At 39.1% G+C, this 19543-nt stretch overlaps 1 protein-coding gene across 1 annotated transcript in view; it reads left to right on the plus strand.

Moving 5' to 3' along the window:
* galnt18b (UDP-N-acetyl-alpha-D-galactosamine:polypeptide N-acetylgalactosaminyltransferase 18b) overlaps positions 1-13799 on the plus strand; it is a 74632-nt gene extending 60833 nt beyond the window's left edge. Inside the window, exons 7-11 of the mRNA XM_055232282.1 lie at positions 5772-5957; positions 7261-7398; positions 9718-9813; positions 11929-12093; positions 13229-13799. Coding sequence (XP_055088257.1) covers positions 5772-5957; positions 7261-7398; positions 9718-9813; positions 11929-12093; positions 13229-13375 — 732 coding nt within the window. The 3' untranslated portion in view covers positions 13376-13799. The remainder of the gene's footprint in view (positions 1-5771; positions 5958-7260; positions 7399-9717; positions 9814-11928; positions 12094-13228) is intronic.
* The last annotated feature ends 5744 nt before the right edge of the window (positions 13800-19543 follow it).

Raw genomic sequence — 19543 nt, forward strand, 5'->3', positions numbered from 1 at the left:
CCCAACTGCAAATGCAAAATCAGTCTTGAGAAGTATTTGCAGAAAGGACTTGCTCAAAAGATTGAAATGTGATACAATTGGGAGCTCAGGGATGAGAAGTATTTTCTTCAAGATTAGTTTCAAGTTACAAGAAAAAGAGAGAAGTGTTGGTGTCCCGAGTGAGATTGTTTCGATTAAGATTGTGAAGAAAGACCTGGAGGGGTGAGGACCTGACTTTTAATAATGCTACGGCTGCAGAGGCTTTATGTATTTGTTTGTTCTGTGCGCAAAGATGCACTTTTCCACGGTTATCATAAAATTAATAACACAACATTATGAGAACTGTTAGTGTTATAGTCTTGTCACGATTCCAAGGAAAAGGTTTTTGGGGAGTTGACACGGATTTCTCTTTTTTTTTCAACACAAAATAGTAGTTTCTTTGATCTTAGGCTCAAGACAGTTCTAAAACTATTCAGGAAATGTTCATTTTTTGTGTCAGTGTGATTTTTTTTCAGCATCAATTCTCAGCAAGCTACAGTTTTGATAGTATTGATTAACACCTTGGTAATGTAGTATTGACCTAGATTCCTATTGGGAGATCCCACAGCTCTTTGGCTACGCTTTTAAACATTTTTTGACGTTTAATCCCGAGCTATACGCTGATTGAAACAGAAGCTTGTACCAGAATGTACTTTGTGTTGCATATGGTGTTGTTTTGTACAGGTGAGCGTTACTGTTGTTTGATTAGTGCACTTCATCTTGCCAGTTTTATACAAAAAAGTTCTTTGCGCATAGCAGTTTCTCATCCAAAGATAATATTGGGTTTATATTGCCACAGAGCTTTTGAGCCACACTTTCCACTTTATGAGTAATAGACAGTCTGCGTCGCAATATGCAAATGATCTGGAGGGTCTGATCGTCCATGAAAACGTATCTATTGAAGAAAATCCTACTTTTGAAAGCGGATGCCTTTTTGAGCGGAATATAATGGGAGCTTTTTGTTTTGATGGCAACAGGCAATTCCTCATAATTAATTGAAAAAAACATCAGACAATTAAAACGCAGTGGGATTCTCAAAGTTGACAGTGATGAATGGAGAGAGGCTAGGAGCTTTAATACACTCAGAGTGCTTTGTAAAGTGCTGACACCACTGACGACAATTCTCCAAAGTCATGTGTTTATTTTAATCAACCCGGGGCCCATTACTGTCACACAAAGCGGCTAATGTCAGTGTTTCTATCCCCAGCCAGCTCTTGATCGGCCTGGTTGTTCTTCTTACTGTAAATCCAGGCCACAGTGCTTCCTGACCACCACGTGACCAATTTATAACCATTAAGCTGCTAATTTGGACAGCGGATTAATCTTATCTAAATGATCATGACAAATCGTGAATGTAGAAATAAACCCGATACCAGACGCATTCAAAACAAATAATTATGCTGCAAAAGAAGATCTAGATCTAACTTCATGGATCTAATTTTATCGTGATCTTAATGCCTTGAGTTAAAAATCACAAACTTTATTTTAGTAGTTTCTGATTGTATTTACTATTTAAAGCTGCATTATGCATTTTTTTTGGCGGATGGTCCGAACCTGCAGCTCTTTGTCTCATTCCAAGTAGCTCCCCAAAGGATTTAGGAGTTCTCTCTATTACGCTGAATAATTTTAATGTTTAATCACATTTCTATATCATGATAAATGTATCGTTTAAATGTCTCGTTTTGTGCCTGATATTTATTTATTTATTTATTTATTTATTCATTTATTCATTTATATTTATATTTATAGCATCTGTATATACCTTTTAAAGCTTTAGTTGTTGCCTTTATATAAGCTCAATTTTGTGTAAACCCTCAGCCATTTTCATTTTATAAAAGTAGCTCACCAGGGGAAAAAGTTTGGAGAAGTCTGGCCTAGAATATTTCAGAGTATGGCATTAAACTTGTCTATCTTGCATTTATTCAGTTGCAGATGTTTTATTGCTCAAAAGATATTGAAAAATATACATTATTATTGTATTATTATCTGACATGTGACTTGACTTGGTCTGCTGGCTTCTCACCAAGGAGGTAGAAAAGTTTAATGCCATACTGTGGGATATTCCAGGTAAAACAGTGACACCTTCATGGAGACGACCAGATGACAAACCTCCACCAAAACCGTTACATAGTGTACACTAAAAATAATATACTTGCCATGTGCTTTACAGTCTTGTCAGAGCCTCTAATAGCGCCACATTCTTGGTGTTGGTAATGTTTGTAGCCACAGCTGCCCTGGGGTAGATTGACAAAAACAAGGCTGCCAGTCTGCGCCATCAGCTCCTCATTCATGCACACACCACAGGCCCATGGACACGACAGAACCTGGTCCAAGTGGGATTTGAACGTTCAATCTTTGGGCTGGTGGACAACTGTAAACACTGTCGCACCTTTAAGTTTGGATTTTCGTGACTTTTTTCAGTACAGAACTCCTCTAAGATAATTTATTATAACTAATAGTTCTTAGTAGTTGTTGAACATCCGTGAAGATTATTTCTAATTAATTTGGGTCATATCTAACCAGAATGAACACTCAGATTGTACAACAGTCTTTTTGTTCTTCCTACAAAACAAAATTACAAATACAGGTAATGAGTTAAACACAATTACTGGTCTTTTCTGAACATTCCCTGAAAACTCGCTTTTTAATCTTGCTCGCTAATAAACCAAGAAAGTAATGATGGGAAAAACACAGGCTTTTTGATGAAGGGGTTTGGGAACAACAAAATGGGCTATGTACTGTAATTAATTAAAACAAACCATTACATCCAGATAGACATGAAAAATCCCTTTTAAAACGCAGTATTTTTGTGTTCATGTTGTTGTGAATCACGTCGTTGCCGCTTAGACGTCAGCTGTGCTTTTCAGCTCCGTACAAAAGCGCAGCATGGCGATTTACAGCTCATTCAAACAGCAGCAAAGTGCGTTTTATTTCTACATGCTCTCCCTGTCTGCTCATCACACATCTTCTGCTGCTTCCTCACTGGGAACATGTAAACATGCTCTGCGCCGCTTTTGATTTGCTCTAATGCTAACTCGTTTACATCAGCATTGCATATTTTATCATTCAGTACACCGTGTGCCAGTAAGAAGTCAAATTATAAATCCAATCTGGGTAGACAGTTAAATTTGTTTGTGTAATTACCTACTGCAAATGAAGAAATTACGCCAAAGAAATAGATGCTCCAATCTACGCCAAGATGCGGTTTTCATGAAGGTGCATATTTCTTCCTTACAGTAATACCTGCACGAATCCAAGTTGGTTAGCTTCCCAGAGGTCTTCATTATGGGAGACTTACAGCCAGTAGCTTTTTGTCATTAAGACTCAGGTTCCTTCTTGGCAGCAGGACCTTGACATTTTTCACTATAGGGACACGGTGCACTGCAGGAAGAGCATTGTGCGACTTGTTGATGCTGATAATGGTCCGATGGCATCACGACTGACTGAGCTTGTACCGTAGAGATTTTTAACACTCCATTTCTCACCTTTGTGGGTCAGGTTGTGTGTAAGTTGTGCGATCATTTTTGAAAAAGAACAAAATGAAAATGTTTAACTACAAAAACAAGCAGGGGATATCAAAGGTGTTGCTGTTGATGGTTATATTAGTAAGTAGTAGTAGTAGTATTTTCTTTACAATGTTGCACTACCGTTTATCTCCACTAGGGCTGCACTATGTTGTTGTGGAGTTTCGCATCTCCTGCATCGTCTTAGCAAGAGCACCGCCAGTTCATTGTTGACATTTTTCTGTGGTTATGGCGTCATCCGGCTATTACAGAATTTGTCCTTCTTTAACATTACTTTCCTTAGTCGTTCTGCTACGCACATTTTATCCCAGCCAGTTTGTCTCCAGGCTGTCCGTCTTGGCTCCTATTTAAACCTCTGTGTGTAGAAGCATAGTCAGACTTAAACGGCCAATAGTAATGTGCAGTTTTGAGTTTATTTAAGTCACCGGGACTGATGTTAAATTAACTTCTGCTGCCTCGGACATCCAGCGTCTCCTGCCTCTTTTTACAACTCCAGGACTCATTAGGACAACACTTATTTTCCCAAACAAAAATGAGAAAATGTCATATTCAATAACTGTTTTACATTGCCTTTGGTAGAAATTTTAGTCAAGATTCACTGCAAGAGGTGTTGAAAGCCTTTGTCAAATCCTTTAGTCTCACAGGAAGGATATAGGTAACTCTGTGTTTCCATTTACATTTCCAGTCTGCTGTTTTATTTCACATGTCTGTTGTTGGATCATCCTTGTACTCAAATGCTAATGTGGATGTGTTGTCTCTCTGTACTTGGGGAAGGGCTTGGACCTCAGACCTCAGTATTTAAGTGTGTTTACCCCATTGCTCTGGTCCGACTGCAGCAAAAACTCTTTCTGTCAGTAGTGGAGCCGTTTGTTTTACCGGTGCAAACGTAATAAACCAACATAAACAGTTTTCTTGTATGTTCTGCTCTTATTTTACAGATAATTTCCACGACATAGCCATATTGATATTATTGCGGTATTTCAATGTAGTTTTTGGCATAAGTTCAAAAATTAACATGATTTACTAGTCATGTCAAACTAAAAAAACAACACAAAGTGAAGATTTGATGATAAAGTCGGACTCAATTAGGAAAATCATGAGGAAATTTTACATTTTACTCAAAAAGCCCCATAGCAAAAGACGAAGTTTAAATCCGTCAACTGGACAAATCGTTGTAGGAGTGAAGATGTTTGGCTGCTCGTCCAAGTCGCTTCGTCAGTTCTGGACAGACCTGGACGACTGAGGGATTACACAGACATAAAAAAAAGCCCAAAAATCCATCAGATGTTGTTGTGATATATTTATTTTCTTGCAGTAACAATTATTGTGCTGCAAAATATCGATATTTTGGTGATATATTGCTCAGCCCTAATCCCCACTCTCAAGATTCTTTTCACTCTCTCCAACTAACTCCGTGTTTCCTCACTGTACACACAACTATCTTACCAAGGACATGTTTTTATCTGGTTTTACCTTAAAAACATTGCCGTTTGCCTGATGCAGTCATTTTTAAACTCAACTTCTTCAGATCTACGTCCAGTCTACCTCAAACGCACCCCTCTCTCAACAACATGTCTAGTCTCACCACCGGGATGCACAGCTTTCATTTTTAAAAACTATTTTATCACACTTGACACTTATTTCCACCCTTTCCACCTGCTGTCCATGCCTCCTCACGTCTCGTTCACACTCTCCTCTGCACTGGACTATTGACCCTAAGTACCTGCTCTCCTCCCTGTAACCTCTCCACTCCTCTCGGGTCTCTCTCATTCTCACCGTTCTCTTCTGTGTGGGCTTATCTTCTGCGCTTTCAGACCAGATTTTCAAACCTTTTCCATCTGCAGTTGTGTTTTGTAAGGAAAATAATGGGTTTCTATTGTTACTAGAATCAAGGCGTCTCTTTCTATAGCGGAGCTCATTTGCCCTGTGCGCTCGGACTTTGTTTGAGCCTATAGCCTGTTTTGTTTAATAATATCAGCTCTGCCTATAGTGAAAAATATGATTCGAGGGGCAAGGATAGGCTAAATCATCAGTACAATTAATAACTTCACCTTAATTACTAATTAAGTAGTTACAACAAAATGGTCCATGTACCATTAAACTATTTGCTCATCATGAAAGTGTTTGTTAATGCTTTAGTGAGGATAACTACAGTTACATAAAGTGTTCACAAACCGTCTTCCAAACGGCTCCTTGACCTTGTACAGTGTTTGTTTTTGTGTTTTTCAGGTGTGGCAGTGTGGGGGCAGTGTGGAGGTGTTGCCTTGTGCCCGTATCGCTCACATCGAGCGCGCTCACAAACCGTACACAGAGGACTTGACGTCACACGTGCGACGAAACGCCTTGAGAGTGGCCGAGGTTTGGATGGACGAGTTTAAGAGCCACGTGTACATGGCCTGGAACATTCCACAGGAGGTCAGACATCACACACTCTACTGAATGAATTATGTATTATTTAGACCTTTTATGCAAATAAAAATAAATGAGCTAAATGCTAATCTGCTCCCTTGTGTTTTGTAATGGAGCTGCATACATTTAATCTATTGAATGTCAGTTGCCCTAAATGACATTGATTATTCATAATATAAAAAATGTTATTTGATCGTTTAATAAGAGTTTCATTGTTTTGAAAAAAGTCATTTTTTATGAATAATTGGCTCTGAAAAAGTTTGTAATATTAGAAAAGTTTGTGCAATGTAGATGATTGCAGCATTCGACCTCCAGACTTGTGCCTTTATTGTTGAAAAGAAAGCACGGGCAGAAGCGAGATGTGTAAATGTTGCACAAAAGCCTATATTAAAATCCAGCAGACACTGCAGCATTGGTCATAAATCTGCAGGATTAAAAATCTAAATGTTAGGAGGTCCAGTGTCAGCTGTTCTCATCTGTTCTTCTTGTCAGAGACGTTTAGTGAAATCAGGCCTCCAGGCCACCACAAGACACAAAATCATTTCTCAACACTTTCTTGCCTCAATTAAAAACGTGCACTGGAATAAATACATACTTTATAAGGCTTAAACCAAGATACAGATAATGAAGCCGTAATCTTTAAAAATAGATTAATTTCAATGTCACATTGACATTGATAATTTTTCACCAGTTGAATAAATCAACCAGGGGAAGTATTTTTACTGCAAACTATATTTGGTTTGATTCCACTGGCTTCTTGAGCCAAGGGATTTAATAACATGGAAATGATCTTGTTGTTTTATGTAAAACGTTGCATACCTCAAAGGCTAAATCAAATGTTTTTCCTGCCTTCCCGCATAATCTGTTTGAATATGTAAATCCAGGTTATGAATAGTTGAACATCTGCAGGCGGTTCATTCAGTCAATAATGAGGCGTTTAACAGGGTCTGTACTCAAGAAGCATGAAATTTAGCCTCAGCTTCATGAAGCAAAGGTAAGAGAAAATAGTCAGGGTTCACCTTAGAGAGAGAGGCATTTTTCAGGTCAGTGCCAAATTGTTGTTCTGAGGAAGGTTGAAGGTTCACCTTCCACCCAGAGCAAACTCTTGGGTGTGTCCTTGGGCAAGACTCTGCTCCACATTCACTTGTGTCATAGTATTTGGCTGATACGAATCAAACTGATCAGTTTTAGTTTATAAATGATGCTGCTCTGTTTGTTGTTGATTGTGCAGTCTGAAGTACAAAATGATGCCAATGCAGTAAATCTTGTCCCTTTTCCTTTTTCGTTTTCCTCTCTGCGCGGCTCTCAGGACTCGGGGATAGATATCGGGGACATCTCTCAGAGGAAAGCCCTGAGGAAGAGGCTGCAGTGTAAAACCTTCCGATGGTATCTGGTCAACATCTACCCTGAGATGAGAATGTACAGTGACACCATCGCGTATGGAGTGGTGAGTCCGCCCTCATTATACGGACAAGAACATGTCACCTGACCACAGTCTATATCATGGAATCTTCTGCACAAAATAGAGGAAGAATAACCAGAAACATCAAATCAAATCACATAAAATCACATAAAGCAGCAATTCACAATCGTTATAGGAAAGACAAAAAGCATACCCATAATATGAAGTTAAATTATTCATAGATAACTTCTACTAGAACTACTAATAACATATTTTCAACCCCAAAAATATGACTACAAGCTCATTATGCCACGCACTGTTTGCAACCCCATTCTGCAATTATCAAACCCGGTATAAATCTGTATCAGGCACATGTAGCACACTGTCAACACCAACAACAAAACTCTGGTAAGTGATTGAGTTGAGTTGAGTTGGACCAAACTAATTCTGATTCCACAAGTTGTTTTAGAAAAGTTCTGATACAGTTAAAGCCCTTGTTCAATACCATCTTAATAATATATAAAAAATCATATAAAAAACTCGATGTATCTCTCCAGGGGTGGGCAATTTGTGGCAGTTCATTTCAGGTTTTCTTAGGTCACAATTTAATCAAAATTCTTATTTCGGTTTCACTTCTGTAAGTTCACCCTTGACTGTGGTTGGCTGAATAAATCTCACTCACTCAGGGCATGATGGGACTGACTAATATACGAGGAGCAGCTGAGAAAAGTGTCTGTGCTTTGGAGAAACTTGGGGAAAAAAACTATATGACATCACCAAAGTACCACCTTACCAAATTTTAAAGTGGATGCTTTTTACTTTTACTTAACTACATTTGAGAGCAGTATCTGTACTTTCTACTCCACTAATTTTTGAACAGGACTGAAAAGTAAAAGTATTTTTGGTTGTTTTAGACGTGCTGCAAAGGCTGATGGTTTATTTTTAACACGTTCGTAGTTGGCGCAAACAAAATGCAAATAAAAACAGATTAATTCATCGTTTTTTCAGCACAAAACTTCCAAATCAATACATCTGAAGTTTTATTAGATCTCAAAATCTGCGTGAAATACATTTACTTTTACTTAATTAGATTTTTGTTATGTGATACTTTTACTTTTGATTATTTTTTGCCCTGGTATCTGTACTTTTACTTAAGTATCAAACTGGAGTACTTCTTCCACGCTGCTTATCCACCTCACCTGTCTAGAGTTTAAAGTTATACCTGTATATTTATTGACATTTGCCTCATACTTCGCCCCACCCGCCTCAGTCTAAACATATGTATTGTGGTCTGCTGTGGGGCTTTTGTGCAGTAGCGCATTAGTCAGCGGAGGTGACAGCCAACAGCTTTCGTGCCAGTGCCTGTATTTGCCCACTCCTGTTCTTCATTTCCAGGTCCTCCTACCTCTCATCACGCAGACGCACACTAATACACAAAGACACACTGCAGTATCATCCGGCACAGCTTTGCAAAGGCTGATCACAAACTCACAAAGAGCAGAGGGATGCAGAGGAGAAATAGGCCGGGCTCATTACATTCACTTTCCGAGGTGTTTGACCTCATTATTCTATATTTACTGCATGAGTTTGAGGGCGGTGAGCTGGTTAGTTTTAGAGGTCACCGCGCTGTCACTTCTGCTAAACAAACACAAGGCATTTATTGTTTGCGGAAGTGTTTTCATTATGAGAATAGCGGTGTTGTGGTTATTTATAACGTTCATACTTAGTTTATATGCTGCTATAGTGGGGACACACAGCGTTAGACAGACATGTTTGGAGACATCAGAGAGATGAATCAACTCCAGCTGTGCTTCTCTAAATTCACCATTTCACCCGAGTCTCACCCCCAAACCGAGCTCCTGCAGGGCACAGCACGTCTAACAATCAGACACTAATCATCCCTGACGACACTGCATTTTACATTTTTACATGTGTGCTAAACATGAGAATATTCAATATATTCTAAGCTGCACTAATCAAACCTTTAACACAGCAATTTACTAAAACACCTCTGACTCTTCTGGAAAATAAATGTATTCTGTGTTGAGTTTGTGTTACTTGGTACTTGTCACTTCACTTGAGACTGATTGCTCTTGTGAATTGATGGACTGATTCAGCCTCCTTCATTATTTAATCAGACAAAATGTGATTGCTCTGAGACAAAAAAACTTTCTCCTTTTGTATTTTACTAATTGCCTTGACTTTGATTATGACTTTAATTCTCACGTTTTCTTAACAAAGAAACTTTTTTAAAACATTTTGTCAAAGATTTAGGAAAAATATAAAAGCAACAAGACACAAAGACACAAAGGAACTGAGCCAAAACAATTCTAATCATATAATGCTCTTATTTTTGTGTTCCAGCTGAAAAACTCTCTGAAGATCGATTTGTGCCTGGACCAAGGTCCTGACAATGACAACGTGCCCATCCTGTATCTGTGTCATGGGATGACACCGCAGGTGAGAGACGGCTCTCTCTGGAGTTATTCTGAAAGGCACTTTTCATATATCACTGGGTTTGTCCTGTGGCCTTTTACTCCAGGATAAAATAACTCATCTCTGTTGCTCTGGAAAAGAAAAGTCTGCATTGTTTTGATCACAATAAAATTGTCTTTATTTATTTAGTGTTTGTCTCGTGCAGATTAAAATATCTCACTATGATTTTTCTGACAACAAATTGGATTTGGAGTTTGTGTTAAGATCAAGTCTCTGTTCCCAGAACACATTAAAAACATGTTCAAATATGAAATGCTAAACTCCATCTATATCTTCATGTTTGTAGATACTGCATCTAAATGGTTCATAGGTTTTCTACTTAATAACCCACATGGACATGAGGTATTTTGTTCTCTGCGTATAAGTGCTGCCTGTAATTGCAGCCTTGGAGATTTGCAAACATTTAAATCACAATTTTGAATTGATTGCTCCTAATCTTGCTGCACTACTCACATTTTCTCCAGTAAAAGTCATAATTAGCATTTGAAACAACTTCAGAAGTTCAGTTTGTGTCCTCAACTTTAGTCAGTTAACAACCCACTTTATAAAAAATGTTGTTGTTATGTTTATGCCATAGTTTTGTGTTTAATTTAAACCGAATATTTAAGGCGTAACAAAGTGAACGATTCAGCTGTCGCCACACTGCCAACTGCTGCTCCACTTTCATTAAGTGTGTCACTTTGAGCAGCCACATTAAACAGTGCTTTTAAAGGCCGATCTGCCTGTGCTGCTGCAGGATATGTCTCAGCCACAATAACAGGCTGTTTAAAGGCGGCAGCATCAGAGGGGTTTGATTATCATTTACTCCGCTGCACGGCCTCTTCCTGCTCCTATCGATCCTTCATCCTATTATGTCGCAGCCTATTGTTTTCACACATTGTTTAACCTTGCTTTGACAGTTGTAAACTTGTCTTATAGAGTAAATGCTTAATCTGGTTTAATCCCCCTAAATTCCTCCTAATTCTTCTGGACGTGTTTCATACTGTTCATATTTGTGTATATATGTAAATTCATAGTGAGCATATATGGGAAATCTGGATCAACACTTTCCTCAATAAGAGATTTACCTCAATCCAAACAATATGAAAATGTGTAATTATCCTATGGTTATGCTTTGATCGAGTAGATCCAGGAAAATCAAACAAAGGATTTGTGCAGAACCAGCATCTAACAAGATTATGGAGGTCCTCTGTATTTCTCTTCTGTTTTTATTATTGTTGTTTTAGTTTCCTAACAGAAAAAGAAATGAAAAACACATCTGATCCTACAGGAGGAGATTTTCATTACAGACGGACTAGTGCAACATACAATAAGCCATGTATACCCAAACACAGCATTCTGATATAAGCTTTACATTTGAAAGCAAAAGCGCCGGTCTACGTGCACAGCTCCAGAAATGAGCATTGTGCTGAAAAATCACACTTGTCACAGTTAAAGGTCTGGTGTGAGCGAGGTGACAAGAATTATGGCTGCGCTTAACAAAAGAAGAAAGACTGCAGCCAATAAATAACAATGTAGTCCAATTGAAATGACAAAATCCATAATTCTTTGTCAGTTTGGCTAAGTGCTCTGTGAGTCACATGTCGTCGTTACAGTAGTCATCAATTTGACCTGAAGTGAAAAAATTATTCAAGGACTACACATTTTTTTATTGCCTCCACTGGGTTAGATCCCTGTCATTCTACCCCAGGGCATCTGTGGCCACGACCGAGAGTGGAAAGAAAATGAATTATACTGGAGCAATAAGACAAATGCATCGTGGTTGTTGCTGGAGAGCGCTGATAAGGTCAAACCAAAAAGTCTGAATACAAAAATAATGATGATAATGCCTAATTGGCGCAAATAGGTCATTGTTTTGTTCACCCTTTGCTCCACTTATTTCTGATCCCTACCTTGTGTGTCTATACTCATGCATATAATGAACATAAATCAGCCTAATGTATTTGTAATGCGTGTCTGTTCCTCGAGACAAGCCCTGAGCTCATATTAGAGACATGCTTTATTACCTGCAGCTGCACAGGGTCATTATCTAAATGTCAGTCCCTGCGGCTAACCCCGTTCATTTGTGCTGTTTTTCAGAATGTGTATTACACGAGTGCGCACCAGCTCCACGTCGGGCTGCTCAGTCCCACCGTGGACGATGACGACAACAAGTGCCTGGTGGACGTGAACGGAAGAGCACGTCTCATCGAATGCAGTTACGCCGCGGCCAAACGTATGAAGCTGCACTGGCTCTTCACTCAGGTAACTCTATTTGCAAACATTTTCAAACAGTTTTTGCCCCTTTTGTTTATGTAAAAACTAGAAATGCAAATGAGCTTCTGCTAATCAGGTACTTTACTCCACTCAAGAGTCACTAAACTAAATGGTTTACTTCATTAGTGCCAGCAGGTTTTATCCATTTTGTGATATACCCCATGACACTGGCTGAATTCAATTAACGTCATTCGATAAAGAACTTCACTGCTGTTGTCAATAATGGTGTCCTTTTGGTAAGTAATTATATGTTTAATTTGGGGAAACATGACATGAAATGGCACTTCTACGCTCTGTGTGGCAAAGGAAATCACCTTATTAACACTGCGCTCAACATAAAACAACCTTATTCCTCATTTATCTCCACCTTTAAAACTGTATTGTAATGGCATTTATAAGAGACCAAAGCAAAAGCCCTAGACATCGATGCCTAAATAATTGCAAACAACTATACAGCTGTAATGTTTTTGCAGAAAATCAACAGAGAGGCTTAATCCTCTCAGTCTTATGTGCGCTTCATGGAAAGGTGCACGAGCCAGAGGGAGCTGTAATAAAACCATCAGCACACATCGGATTTTATCCTTCAACCATCAATAGAGCTCATTTGTCTGGCTTCTGCCATGTTGCGTGGTCTCATCAAGAGTTAATGATGTGTGATCTATACAGAAAATAAAGATCATTTTTCAGTCTCTGCTGACCGGCCCCTCTATTGAGAAAAGATTTCTTTTATTTCTTATTATATGCCTGCACTTTTCAGATTGTAAGAACAGATGATATACCAGAGTTTTTCATTTATATGTGTTCCTCACCTTGTAATGGTTCGTGCAAGTCCTTTGAGACACACATTTTTGATCTTTTGATCTCGCTCATATCAAAGAATTCTTGTCTTCTTAATAATGCATTGTGAATGTACACTGTGGAAGACTTACCAGCTTTCTAAAGCTCTCCAAAACCACTTTTACTTAGAAACACAATAGACGCCACTGGCTATTTTAACATTTGTTTTGCTCAGATTTTGTTTATGTTTGTGTTTTTTCTTGAAACAATGTTAAAGCTATCCGTTATCCGCAAATTGCTCTGCAGGATCTAGTTCATTCCTAACCTGCATCTCTGCTCTTTTCAGGGAGGACCCATTCAGAACAGGAAATCAAAGAGATGCCTGGAGCTCGTCGCCGGCAGCGACAATGAGTTTGGCTACCAGCTGGCTCTACAGAAATGCACTGGACAGAAATGGTTCATCACAAATGTGCTGTTTAGCAATTCTTCATGATGGACTGCCAAAGGGACACAGGAGCTGTGCCCGTCCTGGCTGCACACGGCTGCACAAGTGTTTGTGTGAGAGTGAAAGAGGCCCACAGTGAAAGCACCAGGATGTCTCCCGAAGAGCATCATAATTAAGCAGTTTACTTTGCCTACTCAGCCATAACAGGCAGACATTTTCTCGCCATATTTGAAATGGTGGTCTCTTATAGTTAGTCAGATTATTGTTGCCACTTTAAAGGGTCCAATAAGATTTTGTACTTTTTTATCTTTGCTACTGTGTAGCAAGCTTTCTGACACTATCTGCTGTAATATTTTCATAGTGTCTCAGGTTTATAGGATGTAATATAATGGAAAAGTGTTGGAATATACCTGGAAACAAAATATTATTTTCTAAATATACCTGTACAGACTTCAGGTTTGTAAAATATAAAAACCCAAAAACAAAACCCCTGAGTGCATTTGATTTTTCTACTGTCACTTGTGGTATATGCGTGCTAGACAAAGAGTCAGTAAGGTGATGTATTCAGCTTGTTGAGACAAACACAGGGCACCAGCTGAGCTCCTCTTTGAGTGGTGACGGCACCTGGGAGGAGACAAGTGCAGCAGCCTGTTTTCAACATGCCAGTCCTCATTACCATCCACAATCTGCACCACACCATGGCATTAAAAATACATGCCAACCCACTTTCATCAAAGGACATCCCACACCAACTCTTTTTAATATATGCAAGAGAAATCCCTCAAAGCATGTGCCTCAGCTTTTGAATGAAGCAAATTCAACCAAACACTGGTGACGTGCACTTTACTGACAATGCCTTTTAAGTCCTTTAGCAGATTCCTCTTCCTGCTGCATGTGTGTGTACGTACATTGGCTTGGCATAGCACATCTACATTAATCATCCATGGTTTGTTCTGCTCAGCTTGTGCAAAACAATGAGTAGAAAAGGCTTAAATGGTTTTGGCTTCGCTTTGAGGCATTAAATTCTGTAACAAATGTGCACAGATAACAAATCCAGCTGTACCCATACGATGATGGAGCTGTGGAGCTTTTTCTGTCAGCAAATGAGTCACATGCAATATCTCTGTGAGGTGCTGGCCTGATTTAGACGGCGATAATATGTCTGCTTCTGCTAGCATTTGCGAAATGACTGCCATTTTCACCATGGAAATGAGACAGAGACGATAACAGGGACATCTTCAGACCAGCTCGCCACAAATGTCACGACCAATAAAGATGTTTTTTGCAAATGCATCAAAGCAAAATGATCTTCAAACATGCAAACATCCCCAGATAAATAAGGTATTTGGAGCTTTTCAATAAGACTCAATCTACAAGCACAGTCTTCTACTTTGCGTATCCAGTCTACGTACTTTAATTTATTTTTGTCTATTTCGGGAAAATACCTTCCTGGGTTCACTGCGAATTTTCCATCTCCCAGTGTTCTGTTATTTGCCTATACTGATTGGCACTGATATTACCTCAGACTTTGTCCACAGAAGAAGAATAGTGATCTTTGATTGCTGACTCCAAAGCTGTCAAAAGTCAAACAAAACTTTTAAACGAATGTGTGTATATACAACACCTACTACTTCTACTTCTATGATTACTACTACATAACTGCTTCAATTACTGTCATTACAACCACGCGAAATACCCCCGATCCAGTATCCATGATCAGAAGAATAGTCGAGGAATACTTTAAACTATAATCTTGCCCATTTTTGTTCCCCTCTTGCCCTTTCTGTGTGTACTTGTATAATTCATTCTCACCTCTTACGGGAAAAGGATCTGAGAGGCAACTTATCACGTCCTGCCATATTTCTGCCCCCGTCACCACAACATGAAACATTAAGGCACGTATTCTTGGCACGAGGAGCGGCGTGATGGAGGGAATAAGTGGAGTTTCGAACACCATATGGCACAGAGGCTGAGGCTTGTCTGGAGTGAGGCTCGGTGAGATGTCTGAGATCCAGGAAAAAGCTTGTACCTGTTGTGTCTGCTGCAGGGGAGCCACAGGTAACACGACACAAATAGGCACCGAGCCAGAAGAGGAAAAAGTGCTGCAGACTTGTACTAAAGAAAAGGTCATTCAGAAATAATACTCAAGCTATGATTTCTTTCTTTTTATTATCTATTATTGCAACAATTATTCCAGTACTTTTTTATTGCAATGATTCCACTTTACTACCACTGCCGAATGATATAGTACCAAACTTAATGCATGCGCAGTAGGTAAATTCTTCCAGCCAAGATCGTCCTGGCCAAGCGTAAATCAAGATGTAAAGATGGATCCTTTGGCACTGCACCGCTAACATACGTGACCATTCGCACAGACAGCGACTCCCTGTTTTCTGCATCGCTCGAGGAAAAACTAAAACTAAAACACAACTCTGTCCACACCAGTGCATCTTTCCCACAATCAGGGAATAATTTAGCTCCATGAAATGCTTTGTTATAAAGGGAAACAAGGGAGGTCAATTACACTTCCAATATATTTGTTTTAAGATATGATGTTAAAATGAGCCTTTTCTGCTTTGGGGCAAATAATACACTGACTTCTTCAAATGCTACAAGATATTTACAGTTTTCTTTCTATGCAAAGTTGTCAAGACATGTTGCAGAAGTTGCATTAAAAGATGGGAGAAATGCAGAGAATAAATGTAATAATAATAATACGCCATTTTATTTATAATGCACTCTTCACTCAACAGAATCCCAGAGTGCTTCAACAAAAAAGAACTTTAAAATACTACTTGCTAAAAGCTAAAACATCAACAATAAGCTTTTCTAAATAAAAAGGTCTTTAGATTAGCTTTAAAGAAAAAAAAAAAAAGTCCAGGCTCTGTGCGACTCTCAGCTGGACACGGAGGCAGGTCCAGAGTCGTGGTGCAGCTGAACAGAAGACTCCGTCCTCCATCGTACGGAGCCTTGTGGGGGGGACTTGAAGGAGCCACCTGAAGATCTGAGGGTGTGGTTTGAAGATTGCAAAGTGATCAGGTCTTGCAGATACAACCTTGAGGAGGTAAAGGCCTGAACAAGTTTCTGTGCATCTAGGAGGTTTAGACGGTGGTGGACTTTGGACTTTTTTTGTAGATGGTGAAATGACGTCTTGCACAGGTGTTTTATGCGGTTACTGAAAGTCAACTGTGGATCCAACCGAACCCCCAGGTCAGCGACCGAGGAGGAGGGGGTGAGAGGGTGATGACCTGACCATCAAAGGTGAACCGTGATATAGGAAAGGAACGAAGTTGATGGAGGACACCAAAGAAGAAGTGCCTCGGTTTTACGACTGTTTAGCTGAAGGAAGCTGCTGTTCATCCATGCCTTTACCTCCTCAAGTCAAATTTTCAGACGTGGGTAGTATTCAGTCACATTTGAGTCACTTTTGAAAGAAATTTTACTTCTCAGACTTGTTTTCTGACTGCATACTTGGATAATATATATTTATTTATCTTTATTTAAACAAGGAGAGCCCAATAAGAGCGCTTAGACTTTCTTTTTCATGGGCGTCCAGTTCAAATACAGACAGAAACAAACAAAAAACAAACAAAAAAATGTACATAAATCCATTTAAAACATTAAAAACAGGTGCAAGTGTGAGTATAAATGTTTGCTACCAGATAAACTGCATTAGTGGCACCAAAGTATCACAGTTATCCAACCTTCTCGCTTAACTTTACCTCAAGTGCAACAAGCGATTCCTCTCACTAGTTGTACGACTTCTGCTCCAATTGTCAGTCTATTTGTGTAGATAATAAAAAGGAAGCTTACTGTACATTCAAATAAAAGTCTGTAGATATATTCTTCCAAAAAAGTCTTCCTTGCCATCTCCACCTCAGCAGGGCGCCATGTAAGGTTCCCCTACACAACAACTGAACATAACCCTCGCCTGATCTGCTCTGTCTGGTCGCTCATATCTCCAGTTCAAGCAGGAAGCAGATTTACCAGAACAATGCGAGTGGGTGTGCAAACCTTGTTCCCTGCTAAGCCCAAATGCTTCACATGTGGATAAATGTCACTTCTAATTGTTTTCCAGCAGGGCGAAATTTCACGCGTGGATGTGCGTTGCTATGGTTACCTTATGTCCTCAAAAAAAAAAAGTACATTTTTGACGTGTCCCCAGTTGTCTGCAGTGTATAGGTGAGTGTATGAACCCAGAAAGACCCCAGAAGAATATAATTGCTCCAGGATGCGAATGTAATTTTAATCTTTGGCCTTTTTCTTTTCTTTGCTCGAATGCTTTCACCTATGCAAATGAGGATGCCAGATCTACTCATGTTTGCGCACATCAGACTGTGGTCTACGGAGACGGGGGTAGCACAGTGATGAAAAGGAGATTAGGGGGATGAGATTTAGCCATATGATAATAACGTTAGGTGCAGTTACAGAGACAAATGTAATGAGCTGGCAATCTCCATAATGAAATTAAAAACCTCTAAAAATCAGTCATTACAAAAGTTCACAGTGAAGACTCCCTGTTGTGTCTGATGGTTTCTGCTGATGAGAAAAACCACTCAGTCGAAAGTCTTGTTACTTCCCAAAGACACACTCACACGGGGTAGTTTTATATTTGCAAATTTTATTCTTGCAAATCTGAAATGAGCTAAGAAAATAGTTTTTTAAGAGAATATATTATGCGAAATTGATTTTTTGGAGCTTTCTTCCATGTTATAATGTTGTTTGTTGTTCCCTCATCGAAAACTAACTGAAGATTTATATATTTTTTATTTTTTTTTTATGTCATTAATGCACTATTTGAACCCTCCTTATTGTCAGCAGTACGAGCACACGTCTCTTGAACAAGGCTCAGCCCACAAACCGACAGCACGGCCATTTTTCATAAATATATAAAAGCAGGATACAAAGCGATACACTACAACTTCACAAACTTGATGCAATGTGCAGTTGTTTCATTAGCAGAGTCTAAGGGGAGGGCAGGCAGCTGGGAAAGTCTCCATCAAAAATGAAACAAACTAATTGAACATTTAAATTTCTGTTTAATACTTTGCTCTCAATGAATATAGCAATACAAAAAAACAATAAAAAGTGACATGGTGATCTAAATATGTCACGTATTAAAAATTAAAACCCCACAGAAGTATAATACTCCCTCTTTTGAATTACAATATTGTACTGCAATGTTGTACTGCCACTGTCAAAACTATAGGGGGCAGTACTGACAAAAATGTTTTCATACTTTAATGACACCGATCAGAATATTTTGGCAATCCAACAAAAATGAGCTAAACATGCCTCGGGTTAAAGTGTAAGAGGACTGTATACTTACCCACAAGAGTGCAAAAACATCACTTTATCCCCTCACTGTGTTTCTTTTTACAGTAAACACCACGCTCAATATTAAACTTTTGCATCTTCACAGATCTATTATGAATAAATATACTGCCCACTTCTAATTACAGCTGGGTGATTTGGTCTAAAAAATAAAATTATCAGGCTTTTCTCCAGAAATTTGCTTTTCAATTTCCATTTTTTCACGTCTTCTGGGTCCAGGTTGACTTTAAATAACTCTAATATCATCTTTAAAGTCCATTGTATGAGTGATATCATCAATGCTCGTGAGAAGAACCACAAACTCTTCCAGTCATATCTCTTCTTGACTCAACATAATACTGTAAATCATTGTCCATCACAAACTAATCTTTGTAAATTCAATCAGCGTTAACAAGTGAGACTCTATCAGCTGTGACACTTTCTCCATTGCAATTTGTGTGATTTGTGACAGTGATGGATGAGTCTGCAGGAGCTGGAGTCTCCATAGATCACATCAGACACTGACAATGGGCATAAACTGCATTATCTGCAACATGTTTAAGCATTTAATCTGTTTTCGCTCAAGTTAAACTGCCCCCTTTTCTGTCGCATCATATTTGTCATATTCCTCTCGAGCCAAACTTATGCAGCATCACCACTGCTTTTTCACGGACATGAGGGCAGAGCTGCCAATAGACAGACACACATTCGTTTTAGTGCTACTATAATTGCCATCCCCTGTCCATTGCAAACTCTGAGTTATAAACAACTCCTCTGATATAAACCTACAGAGACCAGAAGAATCTAGGACACTGGTTGAAGCGTTGGTCCTGTCTAAGAGCTCAGTGTAAGTTTGTAACAGTTTGGTAATGAAGTCCTGGCTGATTTGCTTTGTCTCGGTAT

The sequence above is a fragment of the Periophthalmus magnuspinnatus genome, chromosome 3 (genome assembly GCF_009829125.3).
Source record: "Periophthalmus magnuspinnatus isolate fPerMag1 chromosome 3, fPerMag1.2.pri, whole genome shotgun sequence".
In the NCBI taxonomy this organism is placed as follows: domain Eukaryota; kingdom Metazoa; phylum Chordata; class Actinopteri; order Gobiiformes; family Gobiidae; genus Periophthalmus; species Periophthalmus magnuspinnatus.